Raw genomic sequence first — 27,022 nt, forward strand, 5'->3', positions numbered from 1 at the left:
TGCTGCAAAAGTTAGAGAAATGAGAAACAGCATCACGGGGATCCGATGTGGTGATGGATCCATAGCAAAAACGCAAGAGACAATTAAGGCTGAGGCAGTGAGATACTTCACGGATTTTCTATCTAAAGAGCCAAATGACTTCGAGACTTGGTCAACAGAGGAACTAAAGGGGTTTTGAGCTACCGATGTGCTACGGAGGATAAGTTATTTCTTACAAAAGAAGTGACGAAGGAGGAGATCAAGAAGGTTATATTTTCTATGCCAAAAAACAAGTGACCAGGTCCTGATGGCTATACAAGTGAATTTTTTAAGGAAGCATGGGCTACAATTGGTGAGGATGTGGTCATTGCAATACAATCTTTTTTCAAACTAGGGTTTCTTCCAAAAGGTGTGAACTCCACCATACTTGCTCTTATACCAAAGAAAAAAGAAGCTATAGAGATGAAAGATTATAGACCTATATCTTGCTGCAATGTCTTATACAAAACAATCTCCAAGATCCTGGCCAATAGACTCAAAACTTTGCTCCCAAAGTTTATTCAACACAACCAATCTGCATTTGTTCAGAATCGACTCATCATGGAGAACATTCTTCTAGCAACCGAAATTGTGAAATATTATCACAAACCGTCAGTTACACCAAGATGTGCCATGAAAATCGATATATCGAAGGCCTTTGATTCAGTACAGTGGCCGTTTTTGCTGAATATAATGCAGGCTTTGGATTTTCCTGATGTTTTCATATGCTGGATCAATCGCTGTATCACTTCTGCCTCATTCTCTGTACAAGTAAATGGGGAGCTCACTGGTTATTTTGGGAGCAAAAGAGGTCTAAGACAGGGCTGTTCCCTTTCCCCTTACCTCTTTGTTATGTTCATGAATGTGCTTTCATGCAAGATCGACATGGCTGCTGCAGACAGAAAATTCGGGTATCATCCTAACTGTAAGAATCTCTCTCTCACACACCTCTGCTTTGCTGATGACCTGTTGGTATTTACTGATAGGGAGAAACGGTCTATTGAAAAAATTCTGGAAGTGTTTAAGGAGTTTGAACGAAGATCAGGCCTTAGCATAAGTCTTGAAAAATCGACTCTCTACACGGCTGGAGTCTCAGACGAAGTCAGGGATGATATTCTCAACCAATTTCCATTCGATCATGATACAAGCACCAAGCTGTCAAGGACTTGTATAGAATAGGAAGCAAAGCTTTAGGTCGATGGCCAAGGGTTGATTCAAATGAATGAGCAACTCTAGACAAGTGAATCGATATGGTGGCAAAGGTTGTGTAAGACTTGTGATAAAACACAAGAACTTTAATCTAGGAGGTACTGGTCTCAACTAGAGCAAAGGGTTAAACAAGTTTCTCTCAAAGAAAACTGGTTTGAAGAAAGTTCGATTTTTATTGATATGAAAGGTGAGAAATTACAAGGCTGTAATGGGACCTTATATAATGGTCCTAGCAGCTTAGACTCAAAGAAATAAAAAGACTCAAAACAACAGGACTTTTAAAAGTAAAGACTCAAAACAACAGGACTTGTAAATTAAAATTGCTAAATTAAAGGACTTAAAAAAGGAAATAAAAGACTAACTAAATTGTCTCTGCATAAGACCAAAGACAAGAGAAACTCATTAGTCAAAGAATTGAAATTTGATTGAACACTTACCTTATTTGGTGGCTGAGACATGTGTGGCTTTGACCGAGTTTGAATCTTCCCTCCTAAGTGTCTTGGTTCATTAGCATGAAGACTTGGGCTTGATTTGGCAAAAGGGGCCAGACATCTTGATTCTTTGAAGCTGGGCCGTTTGCTAGCTCTTGGCATTTTTCAAGTAATCCAGTCTAAGCTTGTTGTTGATGGGCTTCATTATGCGGCTCATTTTCTTGGTCTTCTTGCGGCCTTGTTTGATCCACTTGAGATATGGCTTGTAACATACTTTGGTTGTACCTGTGCTGAAGGACCTTTGCTCTTTGTCTTGTTATTGGCCCTTGATGAATGATTGGTACTTCCACATCTTGTAGTTGCGGCTCGGTTAAGTCTGGTTCAGCTTGAATGGCCTCATCATTCCCTCCCTCTTCAAGAGGTTTTGACCTCAAAACTGGATCATCTGAAAGATATGGAGCAAGATCAGTTACATTGAAAGTTGAGGACACATTAAACTCACCTGGCAATTCAAGTCTGTATGCGTTGTTGTTGATCTTATCTAGTATCTTGAAAGGTCCATCTCCTCTTGGTGCTAGCTTTGAACTCCTTTGGTTTGGGAATCTCTCATGCCTCATGTGTAGCCATACCCAATCTCCTGGTTCGAACACCACTTCCTTGCGTCCTTTGTTGGCATGCTTCACATATTGTTCAGTTCTCTTCTCCAAGTTCTCCTTTGCCTTTTGATGTAGTTTCTTTATGAAATCAGCTCTTCTTTCTCCATCTAAGCTCACGGCTTCAGATGGTGGTGGTGGTGTGAATTCCATTGGGGTCTTGGGGTTGAATCCATAGACTATTTCGAATGGAGACATCTTTGTAGCTGAATGTTGAGCTCTGTTGTAGGCAAATTCGATGAAGGGTATGCACTCCAACCAGTTCTTCATGTTTCTTCCAAGAGTGGCCCTTAACAATGTAGATAAGGTTCTGTTCACCACCTCAGTTTGGCCATCTGTTTGGGGAAGACAAGTAGTAGAGAACAAAAGTTTAGTGCCAAGCTTCTTCCACAAGGTTCTCCAAAAGTGGCTCAAGAACTTGCTATCTCGGTCAGATACAATGGTTCTTGGCACTCCATGTAAACGCACAACCTCCTTGAAGAATAGATCCGCCGTTTGAGATGCATCATTAACCTTTGCACAGGGTATAAAATGTGCCATCTTGGAGAATCTGTCCACCACCACAAATATAGTCTTTGTGCTTGATCTTTGGCAACCCCAGCACAAAATCCATCAAAATATCAACCCATGGTGCTGTAGGAATCGGTAATGGCAAGTACAAGCTGTGAGGGTGTACTCTAGACTTGGCTTTCTTGCATATCACGCATCGTGCACAATGAGCTTCTACAGCCTTTTTGAGGTGAGGCCAATAGAAGTGATCTTTCACCACTGCAAGTGTCTTGTCTACTCCAAAGTGACCCATCAGTCCTCCTCCATGAGCTTCTTGGACAATAAGATCCCGAAGAGAACATTGCGGTATACAAAGTCTCTTGTCTCGAAACATAAAGCCTTCATAGATGTAGAACTTGCCATGAGTTCCCCTGTTACACTCCTCAAAGCTCTCTCCTAGCTCTGGATCTTCTTTGTAAAGGTCTTTGATGAACTCAAACCCCATAACTTTGGCCTCCATAGTTGCGATGAGTGCATGTCTTCGAGATAAAGCATCCGCCACTATGTTGTCTTTGCCCTTCTTGTACTTGATAATGTAGGGGAAAGTCTCAATGAACTCCATCCACCTGGCATGTCTCCTCTTGAGATGGGTTTGTCCTCGAAGGAGCTTAAGTGTTTCATGGTCAGTGTGGACCACAAACTCTCTTGACATCAGATAATGCTGCTAAGTCTCCAAAGCTCTAACTAGAGCATATAACTCTTTTTCATACGTTGGATAGTTAACCGTAGCTCATCCAAGCTTCTCACTGAAAAACGCCACTGGTTTCCCTCCTTGTGTCAATACAGCTCCTATGCCAATGCCTGATGCATCGCACTCCACTTCAAACGTTTTGTTGAAGTCGGGTAGCACAAGAACCGGTGCATTGGTAAGCTTCTCCTTGAGAGTATCAAACGCCTTTTGTTGAGCTTCTCCCCATGTAAAACCAACACTTTTCTTCACCACAGCAGTGAGAGGTGCGGCTATACTACTGAAATCCTTGACAAAACGCCGATAGAAGCTTGCTAACCCATGGAAGCTCCTCACTTGGCTGATATTTGTTGGGGCCGGCCAGTCTTTGATGGCTTTTATCTTCTCCTCATCAACCTGTAATCCCTGCGAGCTCACAACAAAACCTAGGAAAACCAACTTATTAGTGCAGAATGCGCACTTCTTTAAGTTTGCATAAAGGCCTTCTTCTCGAAGAGTCTTTAAAACAAGCTCAAGATGTGACACATAATCAGATAAACATTTGCTGTAAACTAAAATATCATCAAAATAAACAACAACAAACTTACTGATGTATGCTCTAAGAACTTGGTTCATTAGACGCATAAAGGTACTTGGTGCATTGGTGAGGCCGAAGGGCATCACCATCCACTCATAGAGACCTTGCTTGGTCTTGAAGGCAGTCTTCCATTCATCACCTTCTTTCATCCTCACTTGATGGTATCCACTCTTGAGATCGATCATTGAGAACAAGGTGGCTCCACTAAGCTCATCAAGCATGTCATCGAGTCTTGGAATTGGGTGTCTATACTTGATGGTGATGTTGTTGATAGCTCGGCAATCTACACACATGCGCCAGGAGACATCTTTCTTTGGCACCAACAGGACAGGAACGGCACAAGGGCTGAGGCTCTCCCTCACATATCCTTTGTCTAACAGCTCCTTGACTTGCCTCTCCAACTCCTTGGACTCCTCAGGGCTGATTCGGTAAGCCGGTTTGTTTGGTAAAGCTGCTCCCGGTATGAAGTCTATTTTGTGTTCTATGCCTCGAATTGGTGGCAATCCTTCAGGCATTTCTTCAGGGAACACATCTTTAAACCTGTCAAGTAAGTCAGTGATCTCCGGTGGTAGTTCAAGTTCACCTAAACCTGCGCTCAAAAGCTCCTTAAAGATCATTAGTAGCATTATGTGTTTAGCAGCAAAAACTTTTCTAACATAGCTAGGCTGAACAAGAAAATTTGACTTAGAGATACTTTCTTTTTCTTTAAGCATTTGCATTTGTAGTTCATGCACTTGTGATGGTGTAAGAGGTGCTAAACTAACTTTTCTTTTGTTATGCATAAGAGTATACATATTAGTCCTACCATCATGCTTAGTTTCTCTATCAAATTGCCATGGCCTACCTAACAACAAATGACCAGCTTGCATAGGAACTACATCGCATAAAACTTGATCTTGATATTTTCCTATGCTAAATGGAATGGTAACTTGATCGGTAATCTTAAGCTTTACCTTATCATCGAGCCATCTCAGCCTATTGGGCCGTGGATGCTTAGTTCTCTCAAGGCCTAGTGATAGACAAGACTTTTTAGGGTCTCAGGGCTATCAATCCCCTTGTCAATGTAGCACAAAGAGGTTTATCAATCCAGATGTGGTGTTAGACACTAAGCTATATGATCAAGTTCTTAATTCAAGCAAACAAGAGTGGGTTTTGATTAATCTAGAGACAAATATAAACATAAACAGGATTAAAGACTAATGACAATGACAAATGATATGATGTGAATATGATATGATGGAGGCATGAGATTCTAGACATGATAGTTGGTTAGGGTGCTTTAGTGTTAAACTAGAAATGCTAATGACAATGATGAGACATGATTCAAGTGATTAAGAACTCTAATCTAGGTTAATCCTCTCATGAAGGTATTAACCCCTATACTAATCCATTTTCAAACCAAATTCCCATTTGTGAAATATGAATCAATATGCATTAATAAACAGTTCTCAATGATCATTCAAGCATTTAACAAATCATTCCTATGATGAAAAATTACTTAAACCTCTAACACAACTCTTTCAGGAATTTCATCAAACACTTTTGGTGCATGAAATTCCCAGAATCTAGATTTCAAGTGATTATCAAGGATCTAGCATAGAGAACAGTTGTTTAGAGAAATGAACCAATGAATCTAGCCCTAAGCACTCCTAATCTAACACTTTAGCTCCCTAACCTACACATCTAGAACCTCATTAAGGTAACTACTCACTAATCATGATCAACACACTAGATCCTTTGCAAGATGTGTTGTTAATCATGATTAGAAGTTGATTTTGATGAATAGAAATGATGAACATGATGGAAAGAAACTGCAAATCGATTTAAACTCTCTAAAACAAAGTGTATTAAGTGGTTTTTCACAAAAGGGGGAAAAAAGACTAAAAGTAGATTAAGTTCTCCCCAAAAATTAGGTCTAAAAACCTTATAAAGGAGGCTTGGGCAAACCGGGTCAACCCGGAACAAACCGGGTACTGACCCGGCCTTGATGGGCAAAGAAGGGTTTGCCACGGTCTGGTGCATCCTTGGTGTGACCGTGGCATTCCTGACCGTGTCAAAGTTTTTACTTGTGTTCTTGGTTCCTTTTGTTGCCGCGGTCTGATCAAGCTTCATCTGGGACTCGTGGCAAGTTAACCGTGTCAAACGCCGAAGATGTGTAGAGGTTGCCACGGTCAAGCCTCCAGACCGTGGCATTCACACCGTGCCAAAACTCGCATGCATGTGAGGACCTTCCCAGCCAAGTATATGCTTGCCACGGCCAAGTCTCAGGCCGTGGCATTGAGATCGTGTCAAAAGCCGAAACTGTGTAGAAGTTATCTCCAGCCTCTTGTTCATTTGCCACGGTCAAGTTCTAGACCGTGGCATTCAGCTCGTGCCAATCGCCGAAGGTTGCAAGATGTTGCCACGGCCAAGCTTCATACCGTGGCATGTTTAACTTAGTCATCCTGGGCTGTCTGGACCATCTCGCATTCCGGAGAGTGTAACTTCCTGGAGACCTGTCCGAATTGAGTGATTCCGGTTTCAGAAGACAGAGGACTCATTTATCTCCAACTTTGATGAAGGAAGTTTCAGTGCTTGGGAAGTGTAAGGTTTCCTGGAGGGAACATCTTTGAAGTGCATTTACACGACCAGAGAGAAGCGTCTAGACATGTGTCCATTCCGGAGACCGTATCTTTCTGCTCAAAGCTCCGAATTGACTGATCTCGGTTGTTCTGGAAAGAAGACTCAAATGTCTCTGATTCTCATGAAGGCCGCGGAAACTGAATCGGTCTGGAAGTGCACCGTCCTTCGCATCCTTCAGAACTGATCTGCTCGGTCCGGAATACCTGCGAGACAGGGGTTTCTTCCCACGAGCTTATCTCTCTGCTCACGCGTCCGAATTCCACGATTCCAATTGCTATGAGACCGTCCTCCAATGCTCTCCAACTTCTATGAAGGACCCGCCGTCTGAATCGGACCGGAAGGCTCCCCGGACAGGCGATTTCTGAGACTCGTTCACACCCGGAGATTTTGGCCGATACACTTCATTCGCGGTACGTGAAAATGGCCGGTAAAGCTTCCCGCGGTACATGAAAATGGCCGGTAAAACCTTCCTGGCCAGCGAGAATGGCCGATAATCTCCCAAGACCTGATTTTTCCACTTTTTCAAGCTTTGCTCACCATTCCACCTCCTGGATTCATCTTTTCAGTTCCATATTCACCTGACAGACACTCAAAATATGCAAAGACTCATTGGGACCTAATGCATCTCCTAAGTTCTAAAATAAACCCTAAGGACCTAAAATGCATGAAATAAAACATGATTTGGGATGATTTATGCAACCTAAATGATGCAAATTATGAACATATCAACTCCCCCACACTTGTCCTTTGCTTGTCCTCAAGCAAAAAGAACAAATGAGAGAAAGTGGTTGTATGCAATGGGAGTTCACATTTTCTTTTTTGAGAGAAGTGATCACAATGAGAATTCAAGTTCATGCTCAATTATGCAATGCAAAGGCATACTCAGATATATGTCAACTCAGCAAGGAATCTCCACAAGTTCTTCTCTCTCTCAACTCTTTCACATTCATTAAGCTTTTATCAGGTGGATCTCATGATGCAAGGTTTAAACAAGCTGGCTTGGCTAGGGAGAGGCTATGAGATTAAAATGATCTCATCAGTGTTCAAGTGGGTTAAATGCAGCAAAGGGATCTCTCTATGAATGATCAAACTTTGGCAGAATGCTAAAGGTAAAAAGCAACCTATGCATACAAGGGCAAAGACTCATCACTCCCCACCCTCTACTCAAAGCTTCCTCACTTGCTCAAAAATCCTCACTTTTCACTCTCATTTTCCTCTCACTAGGGGATTTACTTTTCACAATTCCTCTCAAGTCTTGGAACTCAAACTTTACACAGCTCTTTTTCTTTTACAACTTCTAGCCTCTTCTTTCTTTCTTAACAAAACATTTGAGCCTTTCGGCTTCTTTTCTTCCTTTTTTTTTTTTTACTTAGAGGCTAGACTCTTTCTTTTCAACAAACCAGAGCTCACTTTCTCAAAACACCAAGACTGATTTCTTTTTCTTTCATTCCCCTAGCTATTTTCACTCTCTCTTTCCCACTCATCTCACCTTTTTCCACTCACCAAAAAGTCTTTTCCCCCACACTTATTCCTCGCCAAAACTCTCAGTTCCTAGATGTTGGAACACAGCACTCAATGAGACCTGCCCTTGTCGCTCTAAACCTAACACTTTCTGCTAAGTTTGATCCAAGGTGGCCTTTCAATTCACACACAAACATTGGCTTGAAAGAAGGATGGGTTCAAGGTATGGGAACTGATCCATGATGTGGATTCAGCTACTTGAGCTAAGGAAAAGAGTGGTAAAAACAATGGTTCTAGCTCAAGTATGTATATTGGTATCCACAAGCTTTTTCAAACAATGCATCACAAGATATTTTCAGGTCAAGTTCAAGGTTCCCACTTAATTAGAGTTGAGTTCAATTCAAACTTGCTTCTCAGATTCAAATCATTTCAGACTTTGCAAGCATAGAAAAAGATTCACAAGCATATTCAATTCAAGTTCTCAAAGTGATGTACTCTCTAGAAAACCTATCATTACTCCTTGCAAGATGCAACCTACATGCAAATGCAATCTAGACTCAATCCTAAGAATGAGAATGCAACTACATGATCATTTTTTTGTGTAAATTTTTCAGATTTTTCCATTTTTTTGTTTTTGTTTTTTTTTTTTTTATATGCACTTAGATGAATATGCAACTAGAATGTGACTCAAGACTCAAAGTGTAAAATAAGAAAATAGGAAACATGATTAGTAAAGGATGAAACTCCTCCCCCACACTTAAATAACACAGTCCCTTGTGTTATAAAAGTATGAGAAAAAAGTGAAACCAAAGCAAACAGGCAAAATGCAAAAGAAAAAGAAAGTGTACAATGTATTTACAAGGTTTTGAGTGTTTACCTCAATCGCTGAGGTCTGATCCCAAGTAATGGGATGGATTGGAGGTGGAGCATGATGGAGTGGAATATCTGGGTGGGCTGCTCTCAGGTGAGTCTGGTTGGAATGCTGTGGCCGGATTCACCCAATCTTCTTTTCCTGGAGGTAGCGCAAAGTCATTGGCAGCTGTGCTTTCTCCCACCTCTTCGCTTGTATCTCGTTTGGGTGAGGTGGCTGGAGCTGTGAGCTTTTTAACCTTCTTCTTAAGCTGCCTAACACAGTCAACCAGCTTGTGGATCGTTTTGTCTTGCCATTTGCACCATTTCTGAAGGGTGTTAACTCTGGAATACAGCTTCCTTGTGTGATAGTCAGGCTCACCCCAAAAGTAAGGATCAAAGTGATACCTTCCTGCTCCCATCCTTCTTTCAAAATTCTTGGCTCCTCATGCTCACAACCAGTGGTCCTAGTTGTGTCTTCCTCGTCAGCTGGCTCTTTACCCTTAGAATTAATTGGCTTCTTACATTTGGGAATTAGAGGGTGAATGGCTGAGTTGTAGAGCTGATCCTTGAGGACAATAAAGGAGACATTGTGCCTTTCTGTGAGAGTGGTGATGGCTGGGTTTGGCAACAGAACATGAACTTTTTCATCTTGCAAGAGCTTGAAAGTGTACAAGAAGTGTACACCATTGCTTTCTTTTAGAAACCCAACCTTGGTGAGGGTAACTTCATCAATCAACCCAGGTCTGACTGCAACATTATCAAAGACAAAACCTCTTGCTTTCAGAATTTTTGTCACTAGCCATCCATTGTGCAACTTAGTGAGTTTCTTTCTTTTACCCTCACTCCAAGCAATGTCCTTGTAAATCAGCATTTGGCGTGCCAAGAATGCACCACTAGAAGGGATGTAATGTGGAAGGTGAAACTCTCTCTTGCTCTTCAAGTGACTGATGAGAGGATGAAGACCCATACCCAATAGCTCCATGTCAGCTAGATGCACCACCCCATCATTGTGCTTGGTAAAGAACATTTGGCAAAGCACCTTGTGAGCATAGCGGATTGCTGGGTTTCTTATCCATGAACTCTTGCATCTTCCTCCTCTGAAGCTCCCAAAAGCAATTGTATCCCACAAGTCAGTGATCATGTGATCAGGGTATGTGAACTTCACTGTCTCTTCTTGTACAGGTCTTGTAAAAGTAAAGATCTCATCAAGTTCTTTGAAGCTTACATGGTGTTGTGCACCATCTATTTTGAACTCTATGTGCCCAAGACCATTGCCCTCCTTGATTCTTGCATCTCTAGGGCCATATCCACAAACTTGAAGGGATGCAAGAAATTCTTGTGTAACACCATCATGAGCCACATCTTTCATCTCAAAGAATCCACCAAACCCCATGTTGTTGAAAATGAGCTGAACCTCTTCAAGAATACCCATCTTCCTCAGCAGTTCCATATCAGGGAACTTGGTTTGCTGCACTTTTGCACTTCTGAACATGTCAAAGTAGTCATCAAAAGTTGGCTCTCTGTCCTCAGAACCTGACTTTGCTTGCTTGGCCCGCTTCAATGCTGTTTCAGGGTCACTCTCTGTTCCGTCTTCATCCTCAGCCACAGCCACCTCTTTTCCTGCCCTGTGAACGACCTCAACCAATGCCAGCTCAGTACCAGAAGTTTTTGAAGTGGAGGCCTTTGTTTTCTTTGGTGCAGCAATCTTCTTTGTTTTCTTCTCAGCTGAATCCTTTGGCTTTCTCCTCCTTTTCTGTTTCTCGAAAACTTTGTGCCCAAAAGGCAAAATCTGATCCTCTGATTTCTCTTTTTTAGATTTCTCCATGGCTGCTTGTCTTTTTGTTCCTCCCATCCTGCATTTTCTCAAACCATTGTAAGCACCAAAGCAAGAGAACAACAAAAGTTTTTCAAAAATTCACCAAGTTCATGAGCAGCACCAATTGATTTTTCTTTAAAAGAAGGTATTTCAAGCTGATTAAAAACTCATTAAACTCAAAGAAATGGCAAGAAGCAATGCACATAAAGAGTTCAGCTTGAAACACAATTTCTAAAAAAAATCGATTCACATGATGATTTTCAAGAAAATTTCTCAAAAATTCCAAGAACAAGTCATTCTCAAGCAAGATTCATGAAATCCCTATCCATTCTACTTGCACAATACTCACAAAATGATTCTAAGGTATCAAGAAGTCCATTAAAATCGATTCCATTTGCTTTTCTCTGTTCATGAACAGTACACTAAAGCATGGAAAAGGTGAGTTTTAACAGATTAAATACCTTGGAATCTTCAAGTTTCAAGTGTAAAACGGATGTGCAACAAGAAACTAGACAGGATTACGAGTTCAATGCAGTTGGAATCACTCAATTTGATGCAGCAACGAGAGAGATATGAGAGTTTAGAGTTCAAGAATGGAAAGGAAGGTGCAAACTCTCGATGAAGAAGGGGGAGTGGTGGGGAACAGCTGGCTTGGCGCGTGGGTTGACCGGTCAACGTCCGTACGGTCAACCAAAATTCAAATTTTTGGTCGCGCCTGGTTGACCGTGGCATGTGGTCGTGGCTTCAGCTCGAGAACGCTTCCTCTTTGCCGCGGTCTTGGTGTGGCCGTGGCAACTAGACCGTGGCAAAGGCCGAACCTCGTCTCTTTTCCTTTCTCTTGCCACGATCTGATCATTTCCCGTGGCAAACTCCTCGTGGCCATGCTTATTCGTCGGTCAAACTCTCCTGATTTTTGCCGCGGCCAAAGCCTTAGCCCGTGTCCTCTAGACCGTGGCATTGTCCGAACATTGGCCGATTCACTTCTCTTTTTGCCACGGTCACATTTTCTTCCCGTGTCATTACTACCGTGGCAAAGGCCGAACCGGGGTTGTGCACCATTTGCTTTGCCACGGCCACATCTTGGACTCGTGTCTTGTAGAACGTGTCATCCCACGAACCTTGGCCGCTTCGCTTTTGCTTAGCCACGGCCAGGTCTTCATCCCGTGGCACTCCTCTCGTGGCAAACCCCGAGCATTGGACGTTCCCCCTGCATTTTGCCACGGCCTAAGATTCATCTCGTGGCAACCCCAACCGTGGCAAACTCCGAGCCTCATCCATTCTTCTTTTTCCTTTGCCACGGCCGCCTAGGTTCCATGTCACAAGACCGTGGCATTCGCCGAACATATGCTTCTTTTGCCACGGCCAGGCCTTTAGACCGTGATTATCTCTCCGTGGCAACAGAAAGGGGCTTGCCACGCCTTGTTCTTTACCGTGGCATTCTTCATTCCTTCATTTCTTTTCATGCTGCATTCACTTTCCAAAGGTTCAGACTCACACCTAACACCTGTAAACACTCAACAGACCCATCAAAACATTCTAAAACATAAAAAGAAAAGAATCAAAAGATCAAAAGCATATTTACAAAGGGTAAGCTTGGGGTGTCTCCCAAGAGCACTTTGTTTAATGTCTCTAAGTTTGACTTTGGTAACCTGATTAACAGGCTGGTGGATCAAGAAGGGGAACTGATGTAGCTTCCTCCTTCCCTTGTGAAACTAAGTAGTGCTTGATTCTCTGTCCATTCACCACAAATTCCTGACCATTCTTCCCTTCTAAGACAATGGCACCATAAGGCCTCACTTCAAGAACTTTGAAAGGTCCAGACCACCTAGACTTAAGCTTTCCTGGAAACAACTTAAGTCTAGAGTTGAAAAGCAACACCAAATCACCATTCTTGAACTCTCTTTTCAGGATCCTTTGGTCATGCAAGACTTTGGTCTTCTCCTTATAGATCTTTGAGTTTTCAAAAGCTTCAAGCCTAATCTCCTCAAGTTCATGAAGTTGCATGATCCTTTTCTCTTGAGCTGTCTTGATATCAAAGTTTAGAAACTTCACAGCCCACATAGCTTTGTACTCCAACTCAACAGGAAGGTGGCAGCTCTTCCCATATAGCAGACTGAATGGTGATGTTCCAATTGGAGTTTTAAAGGCAGTCCTGTAAGCCCATAATGCATCATCTAGCCTTTTGCTCCAATCTTTTCTGCTTGAGGTAACAGTCCTCTCAAGAATGGCCTTGATCTGTCTATTGGATACTTCAACCTGGCCACTAGTTTGAGGATGATATGGAGTAGCTATCTTGTGTTTAACTCCATGCTTTCTCAATAAACCTTCCAGAGTCTTGTTCAAAAAGTGGGATCCTCCATCAGAAATGACAACCCTTGGAACTCCAAACCTTGGGAAGATGATGCTCTTAAACAGCTTTACTACAACCTTGGAATCATTGGTAGGGGAAGCAATGGCCTCAACCCATTTGGACACATAGTCCACAGCAACAAGTATGTATTGATTTTCAAAGGATGAAATGAAAGGTCCCATAAAGTCAATCCCCCAACAATCAAAGATCTCCACTTCTAGAATGGGGTTTTGAGGCATCTCACTTCTTTTAGATATGTTCCCATGCCTCTGACAGGCATCACATGCTGCAACCACCAACTGGGCATCTTTGAACATTGTAGGCCACCAGAACCCACTTTGAAGAACCTTTGCCACAGTTTTGAATGCCCCCATGTGACCTCCAAAAGCAGAACCATGACATTCCTGCAACACAGGTTGCATCTCCTCTTCAGCAAGACACCTTCTGTATAACTGATCCTTGTTCAGAACATAGAGGTAGGGCTCATCCCAATAGTATCTCTGGACATCTCTGAAGAACTTTTTCCTCTTGTAAGCATCCAATTCAGGAGGCTCCACCCCACATGCAAGATAGTTCACTATGTCTGCAAACCAAGGCATCCTCCTTTCTTGAATGCTCTCTACTTCCTCAAACTCCAAGTAGGAATGGAGCACCATCAGAGACTCTTCAGGCAAAGCATCATCTATGGGGACTTTTTCTTCAATCCTCAGCCTTGAGAGATGGTCTGCAGCCCCATTCTCAATGCCCTTCTTATCAAGCACCTCCATATCAAACTCCTGGAGCAATAAAACCCATCTCAACAGCCTTGGCTTGGCATCTTTCTTGGTCATCAAGTACCTGAGGGCTGCATGATCGGTATACACAATGACCTTTGATCCCACCAGGTAGCTTCTGAACTTATCAAAGGCAAAAACTATTGCCAGCATTTCCTTTTCAGTTGTAGCATACTTTTCTTGGGCAGAGTCAAGTGTTCTACTGGCATAGTAGATCACATGCAGCTTCTTGTCTTTCTTTTGTCCAAGTACTGCTCCAACAGCAAAGTCAGAAGCATCTGTCATGACCTCAAAAGGTAGAGACCAGTCTGGTGCCTGAACTATTGGTGCACTAACCAATGCCTCCTTGATCAACTTAAAGGCTTCTTCACATTCAGCATCAAAGATGAAATCCACCTCCTTACACAACAGTCTTGTTAAGGGTCTTGCAATCCTTGAGAAGTCCTTTATGAATCTTCTATAAAACCCTGCATGACCCAGGAAGCTCCTTATCCCTTTAACTGAAGTGGGGGTTTGCAGATTCACCATCACCTCCACCTTTGCCTTATCAACCTCAATGCCCTTTTCAGAGATCTTGTGCCCAAGAACTATCCCTTCTTCCACCATGAAATGACACTTCTCCCAGTTCAGCACCAAGTTGTGTTGCTCACATCTCTCCAACACCTGTGTCAAATTAGAGAGACAATCCGAGAAGGAGGAGCCATAGACACTAAAGTCATCCATGAACACCTCAACTTTCTCTTCAATAATGTCAGAGAAAATGTGCATCATACATCTTTGAAAAGTGGCTGGTGCATTACACAAACCGAAAGGCATTCTCCTATAAGCATAAGTGCCATAAGGGCATGTGAATGTTGTTTTCTCTTGATCTCTTGGATCTATGGGAATTTGGAAAAATCCAGAGTACCCATCGAGAAAACAAAAGTAAGGATGATTAGCTAACCTTTCAAGCATTTGATCAATGAATGGTAAAGGGAAATGATCTTTTCTAGAAGCAGAATTCAATTTCCTATAGTCAATGCACATGCGATGGCCAGTTATTGTTCTTTGAGCTATGAGTTCATCCTTATCGTTTTTCACCACTGTGATCCCACCTTTCTTGGGCACAACGTGAACAGGAGACACCCATCTTGAGTCAGAGATTGGGTAAATTATCCCTGCCTCAAGAAGCTTTAGTATCTCCTTCTTAACCACTTCCCTAAGGTTGGGGTTAAGTCTACGTTGGTGCTCAATAGAGGACATGGCTTGGTCCTCCAGGTGGATCCTGTGGGTGCATATATCAGGAGAGATTCCTCTAATATCTGCCAAGGAATACCCTATGGCTCTCCTGAATTTCCTTATTTCACTAAGTAATGCACGTTCCTCATGCTCCAGCAAGTTATCATTTATGATCACGGGAAAAGTAGAGTTTAGGCCTAAGAATGCATACCTAGGCCCTGTTGGTATAGGCTTGAGCTCAACAGAGGGTGCATCCGCCTCATTCCAGTCCTGGTCCAGGTTGCTTTGGCTGGTGACTGATTCCTTGATAGCAAAGACTTCAGAGCCTCTTTGTTCCAGCTCCAAAAACCTTGTTTCAGGACCCAGCTCCCTTGCATTGTCCAGATACAGCTTATACCCTTCACTTGCTTCAGCCAAGAGCTCATTATGTCCTTGTTCTTGAGTTAGAGCAGCTTGAAGAGGATCCTCAGTGTTCAGTTCCTCAAGCAACTCATCAGCCAACTGGTCCATTGTCTCCACATAGAAACATTGACCTTCAATGGTGGGTTTCTTCATCATCTCATTCACATCAAACTTGAGCCTTTCAGACCCAAGTTGAAGCTCTATTATCCCACCTCTCACATCAATGATGGCTCCTGCAGTTGCTAAGAATGGCCTGCCCAAGATGAGAGGATCTACTGGTTCCTCATCCATTTCCAGCACAACAAAATCTGTTGGAACTTCAAAACCACCTATCTTGACAGGTAGATCTTCCAACATACCAACAGGCAATCTAACTGATCTATCTGCAAGGATAAGAGAAATCCTTGAGGGTTTGAAAACTCTAAAGCCTAACTTCTTAGCTATGGAGAATGGCATCAAGCTGACTGATGCTCCTAAATCACAAAGACATCCAGAGAATAGAAGAGTTCCAATGGTACAAGGGAGTGTGAAGCTCCCTGGATCAGTTAACTTCCTTGGAATGGACTTCTTCTGAATGATAGCACTGCATTCATGACTTAGTACTACCATGCCTTGAAGCTCTTTTGTCTTGTTCAGAATTGCATCCTTCAAGAACTTCCCCATCTTTGGCATCATTAGGAATGCATCAATGAGAGGCATTGTGAGTGGTGTCTCTTTGAGTGCCTTCTCAAATACAGCTCTTGCCTTGTTCACTAGTTGCTTCTTAAATCTCCCTGGAAATGGGAGCTTGGGTTGGTATGGAGGTGGTGGCACATACTTCTTCTCTGGTTCTGGTTCCTTTGCTACCTCTTTACCTTTTTCTGTCCTTGGTTTCTCAGCAACTTGATCATCCTTTAAGGCTGCCTCCCCCTCAGGTTGATCATTGTCCTCAATGATCACTTTGTTGTTCTCAATACCAGGTAATTCCTTGCCACTCCTCAGTGTAATTGCTTTGGCATATTCCTTGGGGTTGGGTTCTGGTTTTCCAGGTAGGTGACCTTGGTTCCTTGAGCTTGATGCTTGGTTTTGCTTCAGTTCCTTGATTTCCTGTTGCATAGTCTGTTGACCCTGAAGTAGTTGTTGCAGAATACCAACCATATCTGTACCCATCTGTGGCTGCTGTTGAACCATTGGTGGCTGAAACTGTTGTTGAACCGGCGCCTGCTGTTGGAACTGTGGTGGACCAAACCCTGGTGGTGCCTTTGGCTGCTGTGAAATGTAACCAGTGCCCTGAAATGGTTGCTGTTGCTGACCAAAACTCTGATTCTGACCAAATTGATTCTTGGGTTGGAATGACCCTTGAAAGTTGTTCTTGGGAACAAAGTTCTTTGGAGCTTGAGAATTGGGATAGACCTGGTCTTGTGGGTTAGCTACATTGGTGTTCCTGTAAGAGAGGTTTGGATTGGCATTACCATACTGATATCTTTGGAACCTCTGATTCCCAATGTAGTTGAGCTCCTCTTGGGTAAGACCTTCTTCACTTATGTTCTCAAAAATTTGAGAAGGTTCCTCATACTCTCCAACAAAATGCATTGGCTTCTGAGTGGTGAATTTCAGCTTGTCCAATTCACTCCTCAACTCCTTAACTTCTCTGGTGAGCCTCTGTTCTGAGCTTGAACCTTCAGACCTATTTGATCTGTCATAGTCTTCACCATAAGTGTCATTGCTCAATGCTAAGTTCTTCACTAGCTCTAAAGCAGCATGTATCTCTTTACCCAGAAAGTTCCCATTGGAAGCAGTATCCAGCTGGTTTCTAATCTTGGGAAGAGCTCCCCTATACAGTGTGCTGAGAAGAGAAGCCTCACTAAACCCATGGTGTGGGCATTGGTTTGTGTAGCTCCTGAATCTCTCATATGCTTCACCAAAACTTTCATTGCTGTGCTGAGTGAAGCTAGAGATTTGGTTCCTCAGTTTTGCAGTTCTTGAGGTGGAGAAGAACTTAGATAAGAAGGCTTGCTTGCATTGCTCCCAGGTTTGAATGGAGCCTCTTGGAAGATTCTTCTCCCATTGATGAGCTTTATCACCAAGACTGAATGGGAATAGTCTTAGCTTGAAGTTGTCTTCTGAAACTCCATTTATCTTGGTCAGATCACACACCTTATCAAACTGGTCCAAGTGTTCCAAGGGATCTTCCATTGCTAACCCATGGAACTTTGAGTTCTGGACCATATTCAGCAATGATGCTTTCACTTCAAAGTTGTTGTTTTGCACAGGTGGTGCCTGAATACCAGCTCCATACTGATGAGCGTTGGCCCTGTCATTCTCTCCAACATAGACTTGGGGTTGCTCATATCTTCTTTGCTGTGGTTGGAAAGGGTGGGGTTGGTGGTGCACCTGGTGTCCTTGCTGAACATTGGCCTGATGCCTTTGTTGATGAGCTTGAGCTTGTCCTTGGTGGACATAAGCTTGTTGGTGGTGCACCTGTTCCTGCTGAACATTACCCTGGTGAAGCCCTTGACCAACTCCAATACCAGCTCCATGACCTTGAGCCTGTTGCTCCTGAACTGGTTGTTCTATATCTACCACGTGATCTCTTTGTTCTGCCATCTGGGTCTGATCAATTTGTCTACCACGTCTGTCTCTTCTCCTCCTTGGTACCAAAAGGTTGATGTTGTCGTTTAGAGGAAAAGGAGGACCACAGCTTCTTGATCTAGACCTGGTGTTCATACACCTGAAATCACAAACAGAACTTGAAAGGAATCAGTAAAAACAAGAAAGTAAGCACCTGATCTCAAGAACAGATCAGAGCTTAATGCTAATCAAACCACAATTTGGCAACGGCGCCAATTGATAGACAAGACTTTTTAGGGTCTCAGGGCTATCAATCCCCTTGTCAATGTAGCACAAAGAGGTTTATCAATCCAGATGTGGTGTTAGACACTAAGCTATATGATCAAGTTCTTAATTCAAGCAAACAAGAGTGGGTTTTGATTAATCTAGAGACAAATATAAACATAAACAGGATTAAAGACTAATGACAATGACAAATGATATGATGTGAATATGATATGATGGAGGCATGAGATTCTAGACATGATAGTTGGTTAGGGTGCTTTAGTGTTAAACTAGAAATGCTAATGACAATGATGAGACATGATTCAAGTGATTAAGAACTCTAATCTAGGTTAATCCTCTCATGAAGGTATTAACCCCTATACTAATCCATTTTCAAACCAAATTCCCATTTGTGAAATATGAATCAATATGCATTAATAAACAGTTCTCAATGATCATTCAAGCATTTAACAAATCATTCCTATGATGAAAAATTACTTAAACCTCTAACACAACTCTTTCAGGAATTTCATCAAACACTTTTGGTGCATGAAATTCCCAGAATCTAGATTTCAAGTGATTATCAAGGATCTAGCATAGAGAACAGTTGTTTAGAGAAATGAACCAATGAATCTAGCCCTAAGCACTCCTAATCTAACACTTTAGCTCCCTAACCTACACATCTAGAACCTCATTAAGGTAACTACTCACTAATCATGATCAACACACTAGATCCTTTGCAAGATGTGTTGTTAATCATGATTAGAAGTTGATTTTGATGAATAGAAATGATGAACAAGATGGAAAGAAACTGCAAATCGATTTAAACTCTCTAGAACAAAGTGTATTAAGTGGTTTTTCACAAAAGGGGGAAAAAAGACTAAAAGTAGATTAAGTTCTCCCCAAAAATTAGGTCTAAAAACCTTATAAAGGAGGCTTGGGCGAACCGGGTCAACCCGGAACAAACCGGGTACTGACCCGGCCTTGATGGGCAAAGAAGGGTTTGCCACGGTCTGGTGCATCCTTGGTGTGACCGTGGCATTCCTGACCGTGTCAAAGTTTTTACTTGTGTTCTTGGTTCCTTTTGTTGCCGCGGTCTGATCAAGCTTCATCTGGGACTCGTGGCAAGTTAACCGTGTCAAACGCCGAAGATGTGTAGAGGTTGCCACGGTCAAGCCTCCAGACCGTGGCATTCACACCGTGCCAAAACTCGCATGCATGTGAGGACCTTCCCAGCCAAGTATATGCTTGCCACAGCCAAGTCTCAGGCCGTGGCATTGAGATCGTGTCAAAAGCCGAAACTGTGTAGAAGTTATCTCCAGCCTCTTGTTCATTTGCCACGGTCAAGTTCTAGACCGTGGCATTCAGCTCGTGCCAATCGCCGAAGGTTGCAAGATGTTGCCACGGCCAAGCTTCATACCGTGGCATGTTTAACTTAGTCATCCTGGGCTGTCTGGACCATCTCGCATTCCGGAGAGTGTAACTTCCTGGAGACCTGTCCGAATTGAGTGATTCCGGTTTCAGAAGACAGAGGACTCATTTATCTCCAACTTTGATGAAGGAAGTTTCAGTGCTTGGGAAGTGTAAGGTTTCCTGGAGGGAACATCTTTGAAGTGCATTTACACGACCAGAGAGAAGCGTCTAGACATGTGTCCATTCCGGAGACCGTATCTTTCTGCTCAAAGCTCTGAATTGACTGATCTCGGTTGTTCTGGAAAGAAGACTCAAATGTCTCTGATTCTCATGAAGGCCGCGGAAACTGAATCGGTCTGGAAGTGCACCGTCCTTCGCATCCTTCAGAACTGATCTGCTCGGTCCGGAATACCTGCGAGACAGGGGTTTCTTCCCACGAGCTTATCTCTCTGCTCACGCGTCCGAATTCCACGATTCCAATTGCTATGAGACCGTGCTCCAATGCTCTCCAACTTCTATGAAGGACCCGCCGTCTGAATCGGACCGGAAGGCTCCCCGGACAGGCGATTTCTGAGACTCGTTCACACCCGGAGATTTTGGCCGATACACTTCATTCGCGGTACGTGAAAATGGCCGGTAAAGCTTCCCGCGGTACATGAAAATGGCCGGTAAAACCTTCCTGGCCAGCGAGAATGGCCGATAATCTCCCAAGACCTGATTTTTCCACTTTTTCAAGCTTTGCTCACCATTCCACCTCCTGGATTCATCTTTTCAGTTCCATATTCACCTGACAGACACTCAAAATATGCAAAGACTCATTGGGACCTAATGCATCTCCTAAGTTCTAAAATAAACCCTAAGGACCTAAAATGCATGAAATAAAACATGATTTGGGATGATTTATGCAACCTAAATGATGCAAATTATGAACATATCACCTAGCTTATCAACCATGTGAGCACTTGCAACATTAGTACAAGACCCATCATCAATAATAAGATTAAATAACTTCCCCTTTATAGTGCAACGGCTGTGAAAGATGTTCTCTCTTTGTATGGTCTCGGCTGGCTCCACCATTACACTTAATACACGTCTAGTGACAAGGAGCTCTCCTGTGTCTGGATAAGCTATGTCACCATACTCATCGCCTTGATCTTCTTGAACATCAGCTTCATCATGTGACTCATAGTCTCCAGCCTCGGTCATGAGCATCACTCGATTGTTTGGACACTCACGAGACATATGACCTCTTCCCCTGCATTTGAAACAAGTAATATCCCTTGCACGCTGAGGGTTATTAGTCTTACCTGCCTCTGGTCTGGTGTCTTTGCTTGTTTCAACCGCCTTGCCTTTGAAACGTGAATCAATTTCCACACCTTTGCCTTTGTCGAGTGGTTTGTTGAAGTTGGAGTTCCAAGTGGTTTGTGGCTTGCTTCTGGTGTTGGTGATCTTCTTCTTGATGTGATGTTCTGCCTGTATAGACAAATGGAAAAGATCTTTGAAGTCTTGATATACCTGTCTCTCCACTTTGCGGCTGATCCTCTCTTGCAAACCATCAAGAAACTGGGCCATTAGAGCTTCTTCGTCGTCATGAAGCTCCAAACGATTCCACAAGCGCTCAAACTCTTCATAGTATTCTTCTACAGTCCTGGTTCCCTGTTTAAGAGTTCGAAAACGACGCTGTAAGTCTCTATAAAAATGAGGGGGAACATACCTTTGCCTCATCAAGTCTTTCATGTCGACCCATGTATCAATAGCTCTCAAGCGGCTCCTCTTGCGGTCTGACACTTCTCTGTCCCACCATGTAAGTGCACCATCAGTGAGCTGAGCCACTGCTAGTGCTACTCTCTTTGGACCAGGGTGATTGTAATAGTCGAAGATGTGATCCATCCTCTTCTCCCAGTCTAGATAAGCCTCCGGATCAACTTTTCCAGCAAAGTTAGGTGCGGTCAGCTTGATGTGGTTCTGGTTCGGTCTAGAGTAAGGTGTATACTCTTCGTCATCAGCATCTCCATAATCGTCTTGTGGCACACGTCGCCTTTGCCTGCGGTGTCTTTGACGCCTAGGGTTTGGCTCTTCATCTTGAGAAGAGTCGTCTTCGGTCATGTGTGGTTCGTTGATGCGCACTCCGTTGTGCCTTGGATTGGTTCCGGTGTTCTGAGTGGTGTTGAGGCTGGTTCCTAATCCTCCAATATGGCGAGTTGTCTGTAGAGTTACCCTCGGTGCTTGCTCCACACGGCTAAGTCTTGCCTCAATGCTTTGATCTCGTCTCTCATGGAGATTATTAATTGGTGAAGAGGGTCTTGTGCGTTGCTGCTCTCCTCTCCCATAGTAGCTTATGGAATTTGTTTTTCTCGCAAAACAAAAGCACAAGAGAAAAAAAAAGTGCTTAGTCTCAATCAAGAAATAATGAGACACAAATATGGCAAGTTTGGAAATTCTAAAAAAATGTAAATATGCTTTTCTCAATTTTTTTTTTTAACTTAAAAATGACAGATTTCAATTGATATAATTAAGGAAAAGATGTTGTCTGGAGAATGAGTTTAGACGTGATTGGCACAGAAAAGGAAGGATTGACTAATGCACTTAAACTTGGAAAATCAACACAATAAATCAGGCTAATTTTTTTTTTTGACTTTTTTTTGATGCAGAAACTTAGAACAATGAACAATGATTTCTGATGAATAATGAAGCTAACTGCAACGAGAATGAGATGTTATGATGAGTTCTTCTTTTTTTAACTTAATGATAAAATAACTTAGTGATCAACTAATGGAACATGATGCAAACAAGATGATATGATGCAAACAAGATGATATGATGTAAACTAAATTTCTTTTTTTTTTTTTTTTAACAGAATGAATATGACAAATGAAACTGGATGAAACGATAATGAAATATGAATTTTTTTTTTAAACAAAATGAATAAGACAAGAAGCAAATGATTAAACAGAAATAAAAAGATGTAAATAGATAGATAAAACCTGGGCTGAAGGAACTTCAGCTCTGATACCAAATATGATACAAGCACCAAGCTGTCAAGGACTTGTATAGAATCGGAAGCAAAGCTTTAGGTCGATGGCCAAGGATTGATTCAAATGAATGAGCAACTCTTGACAAGTGAATCGATATGGTGGCTAAGTGACAAGGTGGATCGAAGTGTACCACACAAGTTGTGTAAGACTTGTGATAAAACACAAGAACTTTGATCAATGAGGTACTGGTCTCAACTAGAGCAAAGGGTTAAACAAGTTTCTCTCAAAGAAAACTGGTTTGAAGAAAGTTTGATTTCTATTGATATGAAAGGTGAGAAATTACAAGGCTGTAATGGGACCTTATATAATGGTCCTAGCAGCTTAGACTCAAAGAAATAAAAAGACTCAAAACAACAAGACTTTTAAAAGTAATGACTCAAAACAACAGGACTTGTAAATTTAAAATGCTAAATTAAAAGACTCAAAAAAAGGAAATAAAAGACTAACTAAATTGTCTCTGCATAAGACCAAAGACAAGAGAAACTCATTAGTCAAAGAATTGAAATTTGATTGAACACTTACCTTATTTGGTGGCTGAGACATGTGTGGCTTTGACCGAGTTTGAATCTTCCCTCCTAAGTGTCTTGGTGCATTGGCGAGATGGTCAGCATGAAGACTTGGGCTTGATTTGGCAAAAGGGGCCAGACATCTTGATTCTTTGAAGCTGGGCCGTTTGCTAGCTCTTGGCATTCTTCAAGTAATCCAGTCCAAGCTTGTTGTTGATGGGCTTCATTATGCGGCTCATTTTCTTGGTCTTCTTGTGGCCTTGTTTGATCCACTTGAGATATGGCTTGTAACATGCTTTGGTTGTACTTGTGCTGAAGGACCTTTGCTCTTTGTCTTGTTATTGGCCCTTGATGAATGATTGGTACTTCTACATCTTGTAGTTGCGGCTCGGTTAACTCTGGTTCAGCTTGAATGGCCTCATCAGATCATGGTGAGCTTCCGGTAAAATACCTTGGGTTACCATTGCTGATTCGGAAAATGAATGCAACGGACTACCTTCCTCTTATTGAAAACATCCAAAACAGAATCAACTCATGGACAGCGCGTGCACTGTCTTTCGCGGGGCGGTTACAGTTAATCCGATCTGTTATATTCAGTATCAAAAATTTTTGGATCGCAGCATTCCGACTTCCCAAAGCTTGCATCACTGAGATTGATCGACTCTGTTCCGCTTTTTTATGGTCTGGACCGGCTCTAAATTCTAAAAAGGCTAAGGTTGCTTGGAAAGACATCTGCACTCCAAAAGACGAAGGTGGGTTAGGACTAAGATCGATAACAGAGACAAACAAAGTTAGCTGTCTTAAGCTAATTTGGAGAATTCAGTCAACGAGTCAGTCGATGTGGGTTAACTGGGTCTAGAAGCACCTCATACATGGAGGATCTCTATGGACAGTAAAGCATACCACATCCCTGGGATCATGGATGTGGAAATTTTTTTTGAAATATAGACATCTGGCAAAACAGTTTTATGCGATGGAAATTAGAAGTGGGAGCAACACTTCTTTTTGGCATGATCCTTGGTGTGAGCTTGGGTGTCTGTTGCAGCGAACAGGGGAACGTGGTGTTATTGATTTGGGAATACCACTGCAGGCAACAGTTGGGGATGCATTGGACATGCCTCGTAGGAGGAGACATAGACGAAGGGTGTATAAAGAGATTGAAGAGCAGTTGCAGCAGGTTGAACGACAAAGAACACCAAATGAAAGGGACATTGCTAAATGGAAGGGGATCTCGGGTACGTTCAAGGGGAAGTTCAGTTCTCAGAAAACCTGGAAACAAATCAGAGTGAGCAAACCGAAAATGAGTTGGTACAAAGGGGTCTGGTTCCCGCAGTCAACCCCAAAGTACTCTTTTATCACTTGGCTGGCCTTTAGGGATCGACTTGCGACAGGGGAGAGAGTAAAATATTGGAATAGCAGTGCAGACACTACAAGAATATCCACTTTCAATAGCATAATACTATAGCGGTTTATTTATATCTGCTATGAATAATATAACCATGTCTTTTACATAGCGTGAGTACTTTTGTAAACGTTATGGATAGTTTAGCGGGATTCCAAATTGTAAAACGCGCTTTATTTTTTTTTGGATTTTGATTTTATAGCATGGCCTTTAATAACATAATAGGTCGAAAACGCTATGTCATTGTAAACCGCGAAGACCAAAATTTATGGGACTTTACCACATAAAAGTAAAGAGTGGGATGTCAGAAAATTACTTTGATCAGCTTCTGACTCTCGTCCATGACATGCTGCCTGGTGACAATGTTCTTCCAACATCGACAGATGACATGAAGAAATTCTTGAAGGTATTTGGTTTTGGGTATGATGTAATTCATGCGTGTAAGAATGATTGCATCCTCTATCGGAAGCAATATGAAGATAAGGTCAGCTACCCAAGATGTAATGCCTCGAGATGGGAAAAGGATAAGCACACTGGCGAAGAAAAGAAGGGAATTCCAGCAAAGGTACTTAGATATTTCCCTATCAAGAACAGATTCAAGCGAATGTTTAGATCTACAAGGATGGCTGAGAATTTGCAATGGCACTTCAACAATGCTTCTGAAGATGGTACCATGCGGCACCCTGTAGACTCGATAACATGGACTCAAGTTAATTCGAAATGGCCTCAGTTTGCTGCTGAACCAAGAAACCTGAGACTCGGTCTGTCAACTGATGGGATTAATCCCTTCTCTATTCAGAACACCAAGTACAGTACATGGCCGGTTTTGCTAGTAAATTACAACATGCCTCCAACAATGTGTATGAAGGCAGAGAACATAATGGTGACAATGCTGATCCCAGGACCAACTGCCTGATGTGGGTCTTGATGTGTGGTGTCGAGGGTTGTCAAGTTTTACCCTAATTGAAATCAATAGCTGCAAGTGCACAGCTGATCAATTGTAGTACTTAGGGATTGAATCCACAGGGAAGGAGGATCTTTTGCTGCAAAAAGCCTTTGAAAATAAGTTAAAGTAAGGAAGTCTAGAATTAACCGGTTTAATGGGGGTTTGGTGGTGTCTTTAAAATGTAAAAACGAAATATTAAAAGAGAGTACGGAAATTAAATGGCGTAATAACTAAACTTAACGAAAATAACTAAAAATGATAAAAACGGATATTCTAATGCTTAAATGAAAATGAACTAAAAAGGAAAGACAATATTGAACTAAAGCTTAAAGAAAAATCGCAGGAAATCAATGGAGAAAAAGGCGTTGGGGTTCAGGGAAGTTTTCTCAGGGGTACGAACGATTCAAAACATTGCTAGAGAGTAAATTTTGTAAGATCTTAGCTTAAACTTTTCGAACTGGAGTCACGGACGTATGAATACGCCACTGTCGTGATCATAGACAACTATCTCTCTCAACCCTGACCAGTAGGTTTCCACTCTGGCCCTGGAAGAGAAGAGATGCATTATGTTTAAGACTCGTCCTAATTCACAAATCGCCCATAGGTAGGTTTCCACTCCTATGTTTGTTTTGCTCTTCTAAACTAGATCTGATACCTGATGAACACTTTCGTGTCACCAAGCATCTGGATCAGATTGTAGTTCATGACGCTACTCTCATGCAGTAAAAACGAATTCAGAAGAAAAAGTTCTAAGATTCAGCTCAATAGCCAATGGAATCCTCACCGAACATATAAATCCCCATCGAAAATCCCTTAATCCCAACAATAAAACTACTCAGACATAATGAACGAAATCAAAGACATAATATTAAGAAGTAGAATAGAAACCGAAATTGATAAAGAAAGAACAAGGGTTCAAGAGAACAAATCTCTCTCTCCCTAAAAGCTAAAGCAAAAACAATAAGAATATGAAGTAAATATTTCGGTGGTCTCTAAGGTTGTACGATTTCTAGGGCTCCTAAGACATGTATTTATAGTGCTCAAGACCTCTCTGGATGTCACTTAGGGTTTCTCCAAATGTGGGCTTCAGAAATGGGCTTTTTGGTCTCCGAGGTTGAAGGCCGCGGTCGGGACAAGTGTGACCGCGGTGGATGAGTGGTTTGCCGCGGTCGGGATGCTCCTGACCGCGGGAAAGTGCTTGTTGGCCGCGGGTGGAAGTGCTGGCCAGCTGGTTTACGGGACATCTTGCTCTTCGCGTATCTTTTGATTGAATCGTTGGATTGCCAA

The 27,022-nt window shown here is 42.3% G+C and overlaps 1 protein-coding gene and 1 non-coding gene across 2 annotated transcripts; both read left to right on the forward strand.

Annotated features, from left to right (window-relative positions):
* The first annotated feature begins 579 nt into the window (after positions 1 to 579).
* On the forward strand, positions 580 to 25,705 carry LOC112084554. The gene is made up of 5 exons (XM_024153705.1): positions 580 to 970; positions 1,064 to 1,119; positions 23,824 to 24,217; positions 24,266 to 24,672; positions 25,115 to 25,705. The coding sequence occupies exons 1-5, from the start codon at positions 580 to 582 to the stop codon at positions 25,703 to 25,705; spliced, it is 1,839 nt and encodes a 612-aa protein (XP_024009473.1).
* LOC112084710 lies at positions 17,466 to 17,572 on the forward strand. Its single transcript, XR_002898371.1, has one exon. It is a non-coding gene; the product is annotated as a small nucleolar RNA R71 (small nucleolar RNA).
* Positions 25,706 to 27,022: the final 1,317 nt, after the last annotated feature.

Source organism: Eutrema salsugineum, unplaced genomic scaffold, assembly GCF_000478725.1.
Source record: "Eutrema salsugineum unplaced genomic scaffold, Eutsalg1_0 scaffold_4, whole genome shotgun sequence".
Classification (NCBI taxonomy): Eukaryota; Viridiplantae; Streptophyta; class Magnoliopsida; order Brassicales; family Brassicaceae; genus Eutrema; species Eutrema salsugineum.